This window comes from Bombina bombina, chromosome 1 (genome assembly GCF_027579735.1).
Source record: "Bombina bombina isolate aBomBom1 chromosome 1, aBomBom1.pri, whole genome shotgun sequence".
NCBI classification, from domain to species: domain Eukaryota; kingdom Metazoa; phylum Chordata; class Amphibia; order Anura; family Bombinatoridae; genus Bombina; species Bombina bombina.
In genome coordinates, this window is record NC_069499.1 from 64,469,815 (window position 1) to 64,487,002 (window position 17,188).

The window sequence follows — 17,188 nt, forward strand, 5'->3', positions numbered from 1 at the left end:
TCTTGGAAAAGCCCTATCTGTCCCAAAGTAAAAGTTATTGCCCTAAAAAGGATGATTTGGACCTTTGTAGCACTATCTGCAACTTATATGAGGAACATTATTGTGTAAAAATAATTGGACAAGTTTTTGGACACGGCCTAGGGGGAACTATCTAAGACACAAGGATAACATGATATAGCTTTGCTAAGATAAGCATGTTTTTAAGTTACTTGTTTTTCTTTTGTTGCTTGAAGTAATTAGCATTGGAGTACAGGCGTTCTGTTTTGTAACATTAAATCAGTTAATAGTCCTGAAATACGAGCAGTTAAAATTATACTGGAAATATATAAGTATATAACTCTTCTTTTTTTTTTTTTTTTCCTCTCATACATATATTGTGAGGTTGATCAATATGTCTCAAACTGAGGGTGATTATTAATTAACTTTTTTTCTTAATTGCAAATAGCCTCATATGTCTTAAAGGGCCAGTCCCACCCTTAGGGTAAAAATTGATATAGGCAAAACTAATATTACCCTGTGCATATTGTACTCTATCCGAGATATCTAAGCTAAGAAAGGCCCTTATTGGGGGAAATCCTGATAGTCTAAAAGGTGCATTAAATTATTAGAGGGCTTTGTTCCAGTTTAAGCTTAGGCAACTTTATAGTTTATTCTCTGGGAGAAAATAACCCTGGTCGGCCTAGATCACTTCCTCTCTTTACAGTCACTAATAGAACACTTTTTTATATTTTTCTTGGATCCTTCACTTTTTTCTCTCTTGTCCCCCTTTTTTTTTTTTTTTTTTTTTTTTTTTTATCTCCCTCTCCTCCTCCACTTAGGCACTTATCCACTTGAGCTCACTGCGTTGTTACCACCTTAAGTCACAGCACAATTTTTTTTCCCCCACAGGAGGGAGTGAGGGAGAGGGAGGAGAGGGGGGATTGACTAATTGGTTCTCCCTCTCTCTCCCCCACTCTGCCCTCCCCTCCTCCTTTTTTTTTTTTCCTCCTTCCACTTATTCCTCACTTCAGTCCTTACTCGCACTTATTTATGGATAGATTTTTAAATCCACCAATCACTCACAAAAGCACTCCGCCAGCCATGGCTTCCAGAGCCAGGGAAAGGAAGAACAAAGCCCCATTAGAAACCTCGGTTGAACTACACCCTGAACCTAGTCTTACTAGAAGGTTTAGCGCGGGTACAGACTCGCAAGGGCTAGTGAATAGTATCTTGGAAGCTTTAAATCCGAAATTTGAATTACTTCGGATAGAAATAAAACAAGATCTTAATTCGCTCTCTAATGAGGTTAAACAATTTACGATGAGAATCGAAGAAGCGGAGCAAAGAATCTCCGACCTCGAAGATCTCACATCAGTTCAAAGCACTAAAATACAGGCTAATACTAGTTCTATTAGGGAATTACAGAACAAGATCGAAGATCTAGAAAATCGATCAAGAAGGAATAATGTCAGGATAATTGGGGTCCCTGAAACTTCAGATTATTTAGATCTTCAGAAATTTGCAGCTGAATCTCTCCCCAAACTACTAAACTTTCCACAAGAATTGCTACCCTTGGTAATAGAGAGAGCCCATAGATTGGGGAGAATTAGGGACGTAGAAGGAAATAAAGCTAGGCCCAGACCCATAATTGTACGATATTTGAGCTATCAAGATAAGCTCAGAATCATGCAGTTATCTCTTAAGAATTTGCCTGTGCTTTTGGATGGGACTAAAATATCAATCTTTCAAGACTTCGCATATGCTACCTCTCTGAAAAGAAGAGAACTCACCCCAATATGCGGTAGATTAATTAAAGAAGGCATTTTTGCTACTGTACTATATCCGGCCAAACTCAAAATAGAATTTCAGGGCCACATATTTTTACGAGAACGCTGCGGAGGCAGAAAAGTTTTTTATGGAAAAAGTCGCTAAATAGGATAACAGGTTTATTATTAGTCTAAATGTACTTACTCACATTTTTGATAAACAAAAATGATTGGTTCTGTTTTCTTTTTTTCTTTTTCTGCACTAAGTTTTAAGGAGAACTACTCTTCTGGGGATGGGAGGGCAATACATTTATTTTCCCTTTTAAGAGGGGGAGAGAGAGATGGAAAATAAATTTTTTTTTTTCTTTTTCCCCCTTTTTTTTTTTTTCCCTTTCCCTTTTTTTTCTTTTTCTTTCTCTCTTTTTCAAATCTATCATGTTATAATTTGCTTATAAGTTATTTATTTATATTCTATCCTCAACTTTCTTTTTAAACGATGTCTAAAATAGTTAAATTGATTTTAACGTCCTGGAACGTTGGGGGTATCTCCTCTCCAATAAAGCGCAAGGCTATAGTTTCGCAGCTGAGGAAATATAACACCGATATATCTTTTATACAAGAAACTCATCTTAATGCAGATGAATCGGCTAAATTAAAAACCTCTTGGGTGAAAGAAGTATTCTTTGTACCTAGCATTGGCAGGAAGCGGGGAGTGGCTATTTTACTGGGGAAGAGGCTAACCTACGAAATATTAGCGAAATACTCTGACTCAAATAGTAGAATGTTAATTTTGAAGATCAAAATGGCAAATTCTGTCTATATACTCTGCAACATTTATGCCCCCAATAACTTTGACTCTAAATTTTGGGATTCGGTACAAACTAATATTCTACAAATGGGGGAAGGGAATGTCATATTAGCAGGGGATTTCAATATGGTACCTCGAATACCTATTGACAGACATAGGGGGAAAAAAAATACCTGCTTGCAATCTAAGAGAGATAAGCTAGAGGCCAGAATGTTTAGAACTTTAGAGAGTAACTTGGCTCTTAAAGACTTATGGAGACTACAACACCCAGACCAAAGAGAGTATACGTGCAAGGCTAGAAACGCCAACTCTCTTTCAAGAATAGATTTATTTCTAGTTAGCGATAAAGTTATAAAGATAGGCTCTACTACCAAGATTGCACAAATAACCATTTCAGATCATGCCCCAATCTTACTATAGATCCCAATTTGTGGTAAAATACACTCCTCACGGCGGTTTTTTTTCCCAAAATTTTTATCATGCAACTTAAAGTTTAAAAACTGGCTAATGAATAAAATGAATGAATTTTTTTCTTTAAATCTGGACTCAGTCAATAATCCAAATTCTTTATGGGAAGCGGGTAAAGCCGTATTGAGGGAGGAGATTATTGCATATATGGTCAAACTAAAAAAGAAAACTAGTCTTAGACAGAATCAAGCATTTAAAGCCTTGACCAACACTTATAACAGATACTTATTCCATCCCACCCCTTTAAATTGGAGACGATATTCTAATGCCGAGAGAGATACCTTACTGATCCACAACACGGTTCAAGCCGACTTAAAATCTAAAGCAAAGTTCTATCGCCACGGGGACAAAGCCGGTAAATTTCTGGCCAGTCTATATAAGAATGTACAAGGGAATTCCTCAATTGACTCACTGCTAGAATCTGACTCTTTGATTAATGATCCGAAAGAAATATTAGAAACTTTTTCAGACTACTATAAAGGAATTTATTCCTTTAAGGAGTCTGATTTGGCAGCTTCAAGAGATTTTTGGGAAGGCCTGGACCACCCAGTACTTACGGAAGAGGCAGTAAATAAAATTAATGCACCTATATCAGATCAAGAGATCCTTCAAACCATTAAGGAACTCCGGTCAGACAAAGCTCCTGGGCCGGACTCATTGCCTAATGAGTTTTATAAGCTGCTGGCATCGATTGTCACTCTACATTTAAAGACACTCTTTAATTACTTTTACATAGAAAGGAATCCTATTCCAATATCCTTCTCCTCCTCTACAACGTCACTGATTTTAAAGCAAGGTAAAAACCCTCTAAAAAAGGAGGCCTATCGGCCCATAGCATTACTCAATTCCGATTACAAACTATTGACCTCAATCTTAGCCAAAAGATTACAGAGGGAGATTGGGCCTCTCATTAATGAGGATCAAGCGGGGTTTCTAAATAAACGCAACTTAACAGCTAAAATCAGAGAACTCTTTCTGATCCTTGATTATTTTAATAACTCTGAGAAAACGCCATCTCAAGATCAAACTGATCTGGCGGTAATAGCCTTAGACGCAGAGAAGGCGTTTGATTCAGTACATCATCGGCATATTCTGTCTTCCTTGCTATCCTTTGGTTTTAGGGATAACTTTGTACATTTTATTAAAAATCTTTGTGAAAACTCATCAACCAAACTTTCCATTAATCAGCTAGAATCTGGTCCAATTAAACTTCAAAGGGGCACCAGACAAGGCTGCCCCTTATCTCCTTTGCTCTTTGACCTAGCCATTGAGCCCCTTGCCCTTAAAATAAGAAAAGATCTCCAAGGTATTCAGATAGGGTCAGTGGAACAAAAAATTGCTTTGTATACCGATGATGTACTGGTTTACGTCTCAAATACCAGATCCAATATCCCCAAACTACTCTCGATTACAAATTCTTTTGGAGCCTTTACGGGATATAAAATCTGACTAAATCTGAATTAATGTGGATTAGGAAAAATGAGACATCTATTACTGACTTACCTTTTAATGAGGTTAGATCTCACTTCAGATATTTAGGCATTAACGTTTCCCCTAACCCACGAGAGTGGTATGATCTTAATATCCCTCCAGTTCTATTTAATGTAAAGGAGTATATGAAGAACTGGCAAAATTTCCCCCTCTCATTGACGGGTCGAATTGCTCTTTTTAAGATGGTTCTTCTTCCTAAGATCCTCTTTCTCTTGCAAAATGTACCAGCTATCTTGAAAACTAAAGACTGTAAGAGTCTATGTAAGGCTCTTCGGTATTTCCTTTGGACGTGCAAAAGGCCCCGAATTTCGATCTCTAGATTGCATCTGCCTAGGAGATAAGGTGGCATGGCTTTACCAGATCTCAGTAGCTACAGCTTGGTCTTTTTAGCCCGAACTGTAATAGATTGGCTATTAAATAAGAATTACTTCACAAATAACATTCTTGAAATAAACATATTATATCCATATAAGCCTACAGCGTTAATTCATTGCCCACTGCACCTGATTCCTAAGGAAGTGAAATGCCTTAGCTCTATATACACAATATTACAAGCTTGGAGAAAATTAGGAAATAAATTAGGTATAGACTTATCCATTCCGAAATTTCAAGGATTATGTGGCAATCCGGAATTTCAAAGAGGTACCCAATCGCAGGTCTTCCAGAAATGGAATAGCCTCGGATTGACTTACCTCACACAATTTATAAATCAGGAGGCCTGTCTTATTAAAACTTTTGAGACCTTAAAACAGGAGTTTGAACTAAGCAATAAAGATTTCTTTGCGTACCTACAGGCTAGGCATTATCTTTCCTCGCTTATCAGCAAATACGCCTGATCCTGGTCCTGGGGGAAACTAGATAGCTGGCCTATTCTGGTTAAAAATAACCTATTCTCTATCTCAACCTGGTATAACTTGCTGGTCAGCCAGAAAGGTGAATCTAATCTTGAGTATATAACGCAAAAATGGAATTTACTATTGCAAGATCTAGATATAGACCCCAACCAGGTTGAAAAGTCTATAGCTACAATAACACAAACTACTTTGTCTGCTAGCTGGAGGGAATCGCACGTTAAGCTATTGTATAGAACTTATTATACCCCGCTCAAAGGATTCAAATGGCATAACTCCAACTTTAATGTGTGTCCAAAATGCTCCCTTCCAGCGGCGGACTTAGTCCATATGATATGGACCTGTCCCCGATTAATACAGTTTTGGCGGAAATTAGAATTTTGGCTCACTAGGGCGTTGAAAATCCCTTCTTTTTCTCTCTCCTTGGCAGAAGTAATCTTCTTTGCTGAATCCCCGTCCACTCATAACTCTAAAAAAATAATAAACATGACAATTCTGGCTGCAAGGAATCTAATTCTTAATAAATGGCAAGACACTTCAACCCTGAGTATATCAGAAGTTAAAAATTACATGAAAAAGCAATGTCTCATCGAACAGCTGGACATAACTCTGACTTCCGAAAGAGAAATAACTCTCTTCTTTCAGAAGTGGTCTAGATTCATCAAAATCTTCCCCCAGAAAGAAATAGATAATTTAATATACCCCCTTAGAAACACAGAGACAGTCTTATTAGGACGTTGGTAAGAAAGGTCGTCTTTTCCCTTTTTTTTTTTTTTTTTTTCTCTTTTCTTTCTCTCTCTTTCTCGCCCTCTTCCTGTGTTACCCCCCCCATCCCCCTCTTCCCGCAGATGTCGAATAGACAATGGTTAAACTGAAACCTGGTTTAAAAAGTTTTTGCCTTTAATTATCTATGTGCTAACATGTGACCTCCTCTTTTCCTTATTTTTTGTATACGCATTTCTGCTGAGTATTGCTGATTACTGTTTATGTTGTAAATTTAAAACTGAATAAAAAATATATAAAAAACAAACAAAAAACAATCACCTGTTGTTCTCTAGTGCATGCCCATAGCAATGGGCTGAACCTGCAGGTCAAGCAGACTTGCTCATATTATCTATGTATTGAAATGCTGAAACCCATGGGCAGCGCTGTGGAATCTGTTGGCGCTTTATAAATAAAGAATAATAATAATATGGCTGAAAGGTTGAATGAGCACAACCAGGTATTTCAGATATAAAATCTCTCTCCCTACTACCCTCCACTGAGAGATTATTTTGTGCTATTTTCTCCTTTTTATATAGCTTTTGTATTGATAAAATGTTTGTTACTCATTTTTCCAGTATATAGGGGAATACAATAGGCAGATGTAGCTATTTCAAATAACAAAATAAATGTAAAAGAACTGCTGCAAACAAATACAAAGTAGCTTTAAAGGTTTCTATACATTTGGTATATTGAGCTTAAATTTTTTTATAGAACGTCTTGTATATCATCTAGCCAAATAAAAGTGGACATTTCAAACAGCAGGGACAGGAAACCCCAAAATATTATTTCATGATTTGGATAGAACATTCAATTTTAGTTAAAGTGATGGTAAATCCTAGGTTTTGTGAAACACTAGGATTTATCAGTGGAACAAATAATGGGGACTTTCAGTCATGAAGTATAAAATACTTCATGCTGAAAGTTCCTTTGTTTGAAGCATTCTGCCCTGGGCTGCCTGAGGAGCTCAGTGTGGCGAACGCTTCAAACAAACAAATAAACTTTCAGCATGAAGTATGTTACACCTTATGACTGAAAGTCCCCATTATTTGTTCCACTGATAAATCCTAGTGTTTCACAAACGCTAGGATTTACATTCACTTTAACTCTCCAATTTGCTTAATTCTCTTGTTATTCTTTGCTGAAGGAGCAGCATTGCACTACTGGCTGCTTACTGAACACATCTAGTTAGCCAATCACAAGAGACATATGTGTGCAGGCATTAATCCCCAGCTAGCTCCCACTAGTGTAGGATATGTGCATATTATTTTTCAACAAGGGATATGAAGAGAACAAAGTACATTTTGAAAATAGAAGTGAATTGAAAAGTGGCTTAATATTACATGCTCTATGTGAACCATGAAGGTTTAACTTCCCTATCCCTTTAACTCCATTAAGCACAAACTACATCTCAACAGTTTACCTAATGTATTGCAACCACATGTTGCCCAAACGTAACCTGTATCCCCTGTAAATATACCTCCAGATGCAGGCACCTGCTGCTTTCAGGAGGGTGTGAAGTCTTGGGAAAATTGGGGGGGAGTCACAAGTTAACCCTTTGGCACATCCAGAGCCTTTTGATGACCTAGTCATAAGGTGCTCCATTGTACTAGGATACTATCAATCTGAAGAGCTGGTTGTGCCTCTGTTACAGTTTGCCAAATTTGCTATGGTGTAATGTTTCTATTGTAAGTGCGCTGTCTTGCAGTGCTGTGGCTTGTTCATTTCAGGGAGGGAGCGCGATCAGCGCTTTTATTATTCCTAGTGACTCACTTTGCAAATAGTAAAATGTTCATGTTTGTACTTGATACTGTGTCATTCAAGATTCTTTCACTTGTTGTGATAATGGTACATCTAGTATACCTTTCATAGCTGTGATGCACAGAAGGGTCTGTACAGCGCCTGCATACTATTGCTATTCACTTTGCAATATAGAGTTTTTTAAGGGCTGATTAGTAGGTGCACTTGTGTGCATGGTGCCTGTTTAGGATGCAAGAGGACTTGTACAGAAATGCTGTATCATAAAAAGGAACAAAGATGTATGTCTGTGGCACTGGCCAATAAGGTGCATGAATACTCCCAAAATTATACAAATTCACAGAGCCAGGTAGCTATAGCTCCTAATATCTTAATTCTTAGATCCCAATCTCTAGGATAATTTTCTTGGTTGACAAATTTACCTGAAACCTAGAAGTCATGTGGAATATAGAGAGGTGCCTTACGTACATTTAATACCGAGAATTGTTTTTCTTATTGTGACGAGAGTCAAAAAGTAGGGTGTCATGTAAAGTCCATTCCCTGGCTTCTACATTTGATTCACTTTGTCAATCCCTTCCCAACCAAGGCGAGTGCACTTTCACCCCTTAGCTTATTGAGATGAAGCTATTTCTGGTAACTAAGAGTTTTATGTATAGTAGTGCGGAACAGGAGCAACAAATTCTCCTCATAATACCCATTGTAGAAACCGATGTTTTATTTTTTTCTTATAGCAAACTGCTACCATAATTATTGAACAGTTTTTAATACCTGAAGTATGTGCATTGGATGACAAATTGTATATGAAATTTGGGAGCCAACAGAAATGTTGAGGTGGCGGCCACACACATTCCAGGGTTCTCCCCAGGACCTTGGGTCCACTTTTATGACTACCCACCCGGGATTTAAACCAATGTTGAGCTAAAATTTGCTAATATAATTTTTTCCTGATATTTTGTGGCACAAATTATCATTAAAGACACATATGTTAAAAAAATTGTAATACATTTGTGCTTTAGATAGCAGGAAATGTTATAATTTTGCAAGGAGTAGCTCTGCTCCCACCTGGGTACTTCCACGGCTGGCAACATTTTCTGTGGAGAACACTGCATTCATTAGATTATCAAAGTTGTTTGTACATAGACATGTGCAATAATCCCACAATTCAGATATAAAATCCTAGGAGCCATGACTCGCAGGATATGTGACGCCTGGTGTGTCTGAAAATACGCACACACCGTACTAGTCATGCTTTTTCATGAAGTTAAAAAACACATTGAATAATTTCCTTCCTAACCATAGCATAATATTTAATCCAAGAATGTATTTGTACTGAATGGAGTGGTTTTATTTGAGTTATGTGTCCCATCTACATCTCCTCCTAGTGTTGCAGATCGTTTTTGAAAAGCCTCCATAAGTTTGTTCAAAGCCCTTTTTATTCTATGACGTTGGCAGTATGTTATCTGATCAGTAGTTTAACCAGGGCTTGACAAATACTGGGCGCCATGCTCTTTAGAATTAGCATGTCTTCTGGATTATAGATTTCAATAAATCTGAGATCTGAGTTAAATGGAAAACTGCTAGCAAAGCACCCTACAATGATCATACAGAAAGGTGCGTGTGATGTAGTGCTTGAATACTTAGGCTGGGCAAACTACTGAAATGTATTATTAAAAAATAGATACAGCTAAGCTGCAGTATTCTGGGCAGCATGTTGTAATGGCAATATGTCTTGTGTCATTACCAGCTGTATTAGCGAGAGGTCATGTACACTTTAAAAGTTAACATGGCTACAACGGCAACCTTTAAAATAAAGCTTTTTAAATTTATATTGAAAAAAATACCTATTATTAAATTGGAAATGTAGTAGGTAACAGCTGGCTGTGTGACTGCAGCTGCTAATTGGGTCATTAGCCTTGTCTACTTAGAACCAGCAGAGAACAGTACTTAAAGGGACATGAAACCCAAATATTTTCTTTCATGATTCAAATAGAACATGTGATTTTAAAGAACTTTCCCATTTACTTCTATTATCTAATTTGTTTTGTTCTCTTGATATCATTTGTTGAAGGAGCAGCAATGCACTACTGGTTTCTAACTGAACACATGGGTGAGCCAATAAAAATCGGTGTATATATATGCAACTACCAGTCAGCAGCTATAACCTAGGTTCTTTGCTGCTCCTGAGCTTACCTAGATAAACCTTTCAGCAAAGAATAACAAGAGAAGGAAGCACAATAAATAATAGGAGTAAATTAGAAAGATGTTTAAAATTGTATTCTCTATCTGAATCACGAAAGACAAACTTTGGGTTTCATGTCCCTTTAAGCTATGTGTTTAACACCTTTACTGGGTCGTTAGTGTTAAAATTACATGCTCTAACAAATTGCAGGGTGTAATTTTTCGACTTAAAGGGACAGTCAAGTCCAAAATAAACCTTTCATGATTTAAATAGAGCATGTCATTTTAAAAAACTTTGGAGTTTACTTTTATCACCAATTTTGCTGTGTTCACTTGGTATTATTAGTTAAAAGCTAAACCTAGGGGGTTCATATGCCAATTTCTTAGACCTTGAAGTCTGCCTCTAATCTAAATGCATTAGTTCATGTGTTTAATATAGATAACATTGAGCTCATGCACGTGAATTTACCGAGGAGTGAGCACTGATTGGCTAAAATGCAAATCTGTCAAAATAACTGAAATAAGGGGCAGTCTGCAAAAGCTTAGATACAAGGTTATTTCAGAGGTAAAAAGTAAATTAATATGAGTTGGTTATTCAAAACTGGGGAATGGGTAATAAAGGGATTATCTATCTTTTTAAACAACAAAAATTCTGGTATTGACTGTCCCGTTAAATGTCCTTTTAATGAGAAGGTAATGAGAAGGTAACTTAATTTACCTCACTATATGTATAACTATTGTTAAAAACATTGTAAACACTGCAGAGGCATAATGCATGACACATGTATGTTCCTGAACCACCCTCAGTATACACTCATGAAAATTAGCGAAGTTTCAACAAAAGAGACCAAGAAAGATATGTACACTTGATAATAGTAGTAGATTGGAAGTACGGTGTTTTTTATTCTTAAAACGTGTTTGCTCTGTTTGATTAATGAAATCTAAAGTGAACTTTCATAGCTCTGAGCGTACAATTTTTAAGAGAGTTTTTATTTTACTTCGCATGCACTTTTGGACAACATCGCCAGTTAATGAGATGCACAAATTCTAACAACTATTGGAAAGTGAGTTGGATCGTGCATGGCCCATATTTGAGTGTTGGCTGATATGACGTCATCGTAGAAAATAAAAATTAATTTTTCTAATATTCAGAAACTTAGTTTGACTGTAAAAATAGGCATGTGATGATATATTAAGGTGTAGTATATGAAATTGATGGTAAGTTGATGCAAAACCCCCCCGAAAGTTTTAGAATACTTTAACTATAAATATGATCCATATGACCAAAGCATTTTGGGAACTGGCTGAAGTACAACAATTCTGTGTTTTTATGCCACATTAACCCCTTAAGGACCAGCGACGTACCCTGTATGTCACTGGCCTTTTTTTGGGACTTGATTGTTTTATAGCGCGGTCTTGCCACCAGCGTTAAGACTGCTCTATTCCACAAAGCCTGCTGGAGGGAGGGTATTAATAGCGTGTTCTTGCTAGACTTGTGCTATTATGTCCTGAAAAAACCCTTAAGTGACATACAGGGTACATTGTGGTCATTAAGGGGTTAAGAAAATAGATTAGCCAGTGTTCTATTTTTGATACCCGTCGAATGTTGCTACCCTCTCAGTGTGCATGCGCTTACTTACATCACAGCATTCCACATATGTTGTAAAGTATGTGTGGAATGCAGTGATTTATGTACACTCATGCACACTGAGAGGGTAGCAAAATCCGATGGCTAGATATGAAATCTTGACGCTTTGTCTGCCACGCGCATCCTCGATATGCAAATAAAATTAACTAAACAGTTTCTCTAACAGTAATTTGCAGCTCCATATATTATCACTATTAAAGGTTACTCCTAAATTCATTAACTGTAAGGGTGCATGCAGCCCCGATCATGCGCGGATAAAGTGCAGAGATTTGCTATCTACCCATCGAATTTTGCTACCCTCCCAGTGCGCATACATCACCGTATTCCACACATACGTGGTATGCAGTGATGTGTGTACATGCACACTGAGAGGGTAGCAAAAATTGACAGAACACCGGCCCAAATACTAAACATGAATAGGTAATTGTAGCTGCATGTCATGGGACACATTTTCTAACTGTAGTATGTTTTATATCCACAGCAAAACCATTTACACAGCTTCTCAAGGGAATGCAACTTCATCGGGATGACTTTGAGATTATAAAAGTTATTGGCAGGGGAGCGTTCGGGGAGGTAAGATTGCAACATAAGACAAGTATTTGCCCAAGCTGTAAATGTTTATCTTTTCTCCCTACTCGGCATGTGCAGATTTTTCTCTAATTCTCTTGTTTACTGATCCCGATATGTTAAATGATTTATTGCTGGAACTTTGCAAAGCTGTGAATATTCGGAAGTAACTTGTTTGTGGGTGAGATTGCTTGTTTGTAATGCCGGAAAACGTTTGAGAGAGATTTTACACAGCCTCCCACTGGCGCGCAAATCCTATATGTTGTGCATGAAATGATACAAAACTATGAACAGTGGAGTCATTTAATCTAAAGGTGTTGCATAAACACTGTTTGATATTCAAAACCTTTATTTTTGTGTGTTGTTGAGAACTGAAATCACAGCGCTAATTAACGCCTGCTATTTACTTGGAAGACATCCCTACATGATTTACGCAATAGAAAAATGTATTGGGTATGTGTAAAGCTATTGTAAAAATGAATTACGGAAATGTGGTTTAGCCTCAATGGGCCTTCTGCTTCTTACCTGCTGTCTTCTATGTTTGTTGAGTGTGTACTAGGGTTGTGCGATATGGGAAAAATTGAATATCACGATTTTGGCCATAAAATTATTGCGATTTAATAGCGATTTAAAAAAAAAATAACTGTTAAACACATTTCTCAATATAAAATGCATTATACCATAAAATACAAACAACAAAACTAGCAGTCACAGAACAGTGCAGTCAATTTTAAATTACAATAATCAATTAAAGGGATAGTCTAGTCAAAATTAAACTTTCATGATTTAGATAGAGCAGGCAATGTTAAGCAACTTTCTAATTTACTCCTATTATCAATTTTTCTTTGATCTCTTGGAATCTTTATTTGCAGGAATGTAAGCATAGGAGCCCGTCCATTTTTGGTTCAGCACCTGGGTATTGCATTCTGATTGGTGTCTAAATGTAGCCACCAATCAGCAAGCTTAAAATTGTCTGCTCTGTCTGAATCATGAAAGTTTAATTTTGACTAGTCTATTCCTTTAAAGGGACAGTATACATCAATTTTCATTTAACTGCATGTAATAGACACTACTATAAAGAATAAGATGCACAGATAATGATATAAAAATCCAGTATAAAACTGTTTAAAAACTTACTTAGAAGCTCTCAGTTTAGCTCTGTTGAAAAGATAGCTGAAAGCCCATTTCAAGTGGGAAATAAGAGACCCCCCCATCCCCCTTCCTTTGTATATGAAAAGACCCTTTACACAAACAGGAGCAAGCTGGAGTAGGTATACACCGGTATTCTCCTAAAACTTTGGGGCTTGGTTAGGAGTCTGAAAATCAGAGCAATGTTATTTAAAAATAAGCAAAACTATTCATTTTTAAAAAAAACAACTTTATGGGCTATATAAATAGATAATCTACATAACATTTATGCAAAGAAAAAGAGTGTTTAATGTCCCTTTAAAGTTTTGTCAATTTTTATTGTGGCAGCAAAATAAAATCATGCGATTAATCGCACAGCCCTAACTGCAATGTTTAACAATGCAGGATTTTTAAAAGAAAATTTTAAATTGCGCACTCTTGCGATTTTGAAAATTACAAGACTAAAAAAATCTTGATTAATTGCATCATGCAATTAAGCGCACAGCCCTAGTGTGCACGTACGTTTTATTTATTCATTAATTCCCCTATCAAATAATGTATTGTATTATATTACTAAAGGACCATTACATAAAGTATTAACTGCTTAATCACCAAATGCATACTAAAAAGACAATGCAGTAACACTTACTCTGAATTTCAAATGAGCAGATTTTCTGACATTTCAAAATTTCCTTCATTTTCGTGCCCCTCTCTCATGTGACAGCGAATCACACTCATATGTATACAATGGCCAATAGTAGCTGGTCTCTCAGAAAGTATGTAAATTATAGACTGTGTACAGTTTGCTAATGGAAGTGAATTGGAAATCCTTTTCTGAATCATGAAAGTTTAATTTTGGCTTTAGTGTCTCTTTAAATACTCTGAAGAGGGCAAGTTTCATTTTAAAAATGCTTTCTATTGTTTGGGAGTTTAAAGGGACATAAAACCCATTTTTTCTTTCTTTCATGATTTAGATAGAACATAACATTTTAAACAACTTTCTACTTCACTTCTATTATCATGTTTTCTTCGTTTTCTTGTTATCCTTATTTGAAAAGCAGAAATGTAAGCTCAAGAGTGTGCACGTGTCTGCAGCACTATATAGCAGCAGTTTTGCAGCCATGTTATATATTAGCAGGAGCACTAGATGGCAGCACTATTTCCTGTCATATAGGGCTTCAGGCATGTGCACGCTACCTACCTAGGTATCTCTTCAACAAAGAATAACATGAGAATTAAATACATTTGATAATAGAAGTAAATTAAAAACCTTTTTAAAAATTGTATTCTCTATCTGAATCTTGAAAGCAAATTTTGGGGTTTAATGTCCCTTTAAGGGACAGTAAATAAAAAATAAATAAAAAATGTCATGATTTAGGCAGAGCATGCTGTTTTAAACAACCTTCCAATTTACTTAACTGCTATCTAATTTGCTTTATTCTCTTTGTAACCTTTTATTGAAAAGCCCATCTCAGTGGGCCCAGTAGCAGCAATGCACTACTGGGAACAAGCGGCTGATTAGTTGCTGCGCAGATATGGCTTTTGCCTTGGCCCACTCAATGTCTTCATCTAGCTCCCAGTAGTGCATTGCTGCTCCTTCCATAAATGACATCAAGAGAATTAAGCAAATTTGATAACGGAAGTAAATTGTAAATTTGTTTAAAAACAAAATTTATGCTTACCTGATAAATTTCTTTCTCTTGTGGTGTATCCAGTCCACGGGTTCATCCATTACTTGTGGGATATTCTCCTTCCCAACAGGAAGTTGCAAGAGGACACTCACAGCAGAGCTGTCTATATAGCTCCTCCCCTAACTGCCACCCCCAGTCATTCGACCGAAGACAAGCAAGAAAAAGGAGAAACTATAGGGTGTAGTGGTGACTGTAGTTTAAAAATAAAACACCTGCCTTAAAGTGACAGGGCGGGCCGTGGACTGGATACACCACAAGAGAAATAAATTTATCAGGTAAGCATAAATTTTGTTTTCTCTTGTAAGGTGTATCCAGTCCACGGGTTCATCCATTACTTGTGGGATACCAATACCAAAGCTTTAGGACACGGATGAAGGGAGGCACAAGGCAGGAACTTAAACGGAAGGCACCACTGCCTGCAAGACCTTTCTCCCAAAAATAGCCTCCGAGGAAGCAAAAGTATCAAATTTGTAGAATTTAGAAAAAGTATGAAGCGAAGACCAAGTCGCCGCCTTACAAATCTGTTCAACAAAGGCCTCATTTTTAAAAGCCCATGTGGAAGCTACCGCTCTAGTGGAATGAGCTGTAATTCTTTGAGGAGGCTGCTGGCCAGCAGTCTCATAAGCTAAACGGATTATGCTTCTCAGCCAAAAAGAAAGAGAAGATGCCGAAGCCTTTTGGCCTCTCCTCTGTCCAGAGTAGACGACAAACAATGCAGATGTTTGACGAAAATCCTTAGTAGCTTGTAAATAAAACTTTAAAGCACGAACCACGTCAAGATTGTTTAATAGACGTTCCTTCTTTGAAGAAGGATTAGGACACAGTGACGGAACAACAATCTCCTGATTGATATTCTTATTAGATACCACCTTAGGAAGAAACCCAGGTTTGGTACGCAAAACTACCTTAACTACATGGAAGATCAGATAAGGGGAGTCACACTGTAAGGCAGATAACTCTGAAACTCTTCGAGCTGAAGAGATAGCTACCAAAAACAGAACTTTCCAAGATAAAAACTTGATATCTATGGAATGCAGAGGTTCAAACGGAACCCCTTGAAGAATTTTAAGAACTAAATTTAAACTCCATGGTGGAGCAACAGGTTTAAACACAGGCCTGATTCTAACTAAAGCCTGACAAAACGCCTCGTCTGGAACATCTGCCAGACGCTTGTGCAGAAGAATAGACAGAGCAGAAATCTGTCCCTTTAAGGAACTAGCTGACAATACCTTCTTGGAGAAAGGATAATATCCTAGGAATCCTGACTTTACTCCATGAGTAACCCTTGGATTCACACCAATGAAGATATTTACACCATATCTTATGATAGATTTTCCTGGTGACAGGCTTTCGAGCCTGAATTAAGGTATCAATGACCGACTCGGAGAAACCACGTTTTGATAAAATCAAGTGTTCAATCTCCAAGCAGTCAGTCGCAGAGAAATTAGATTTGGATGTTTGAAAGGACCTTGGAGTAGAAGGTCCTGCCTCAGCGGCAGAGTAAATGGTGGAAGGGATGACATGTCCACCAGATCTGCATACCAAGTCCTGCGTGGCCACCAGGTGCTATCAAAATCACCGAAGCGCTCTCCTGCTTGATCTTGGCAATCAGACGAGGGAGGAGAGGAAATGGTGGGAACACATAAGCCAGGCTGAAGGACCAGGGCACTGCTAGAGCATCTATCAGCGCTGCCTGGGGATCCCTTGACCTGGACCCGTAACAAGGAAGCTTGGCGTTCTGACGAGACGCCATCAGATCCAGTTCTGGTTTGCCCCATAGTTGAATCAGCTGGGCAAATACCTCCGGATGGAGCTACCACTCCCCCGGATGAAAAGTCTGCCGACTTAGAAAATCCGCCTCCCAGTTCTATACTCCTGGGATATGGATAGCTGAGAGATGGCAAGAGTGAACCTCTGCCCATAGAATTATCTTTGAAACCTCCAACATTGCCAGGGGGCTTCTTGTTCCCCCCTGATGGTTGATATAGGCTACAGTTGTGATATTGTCCGACTGAAATATGATGAACCTGACCGCAGCTAGTTGAGGCCAAGCCTGAAGAGCATTGAATATCGCTCTCAGTTCCAGAATGTTT

General features: G+C 37.6%; 1 protein-coding gene across 4 annotated transcripts in view; it reads left to right on the forward strand.

Annotated features, from left to right (window-relative positions):
- The window catches only part of CDC42BPB (CDC42 binding protein kinase beta), a 422,828-nt gene that overhangs the window by 60,605 nt on the left and 345,035 nt on the right, over positions 1-17,188 (forward strand). For all 4 annotated transcript variants that reach the window (XM_053697422.1, XM_053697423.1, XM_053697424.1 and 1 more), the window contains exon 2: positions 12,191-12,282. In XM_053697422.1, coding sequence (XP_053553397.1) covers positions 12,191-12,282 — 92 coding nt within the window. The remainder of the gene's footprint in view (positions 1-12,190; positions 12,283-17,188) is intronic.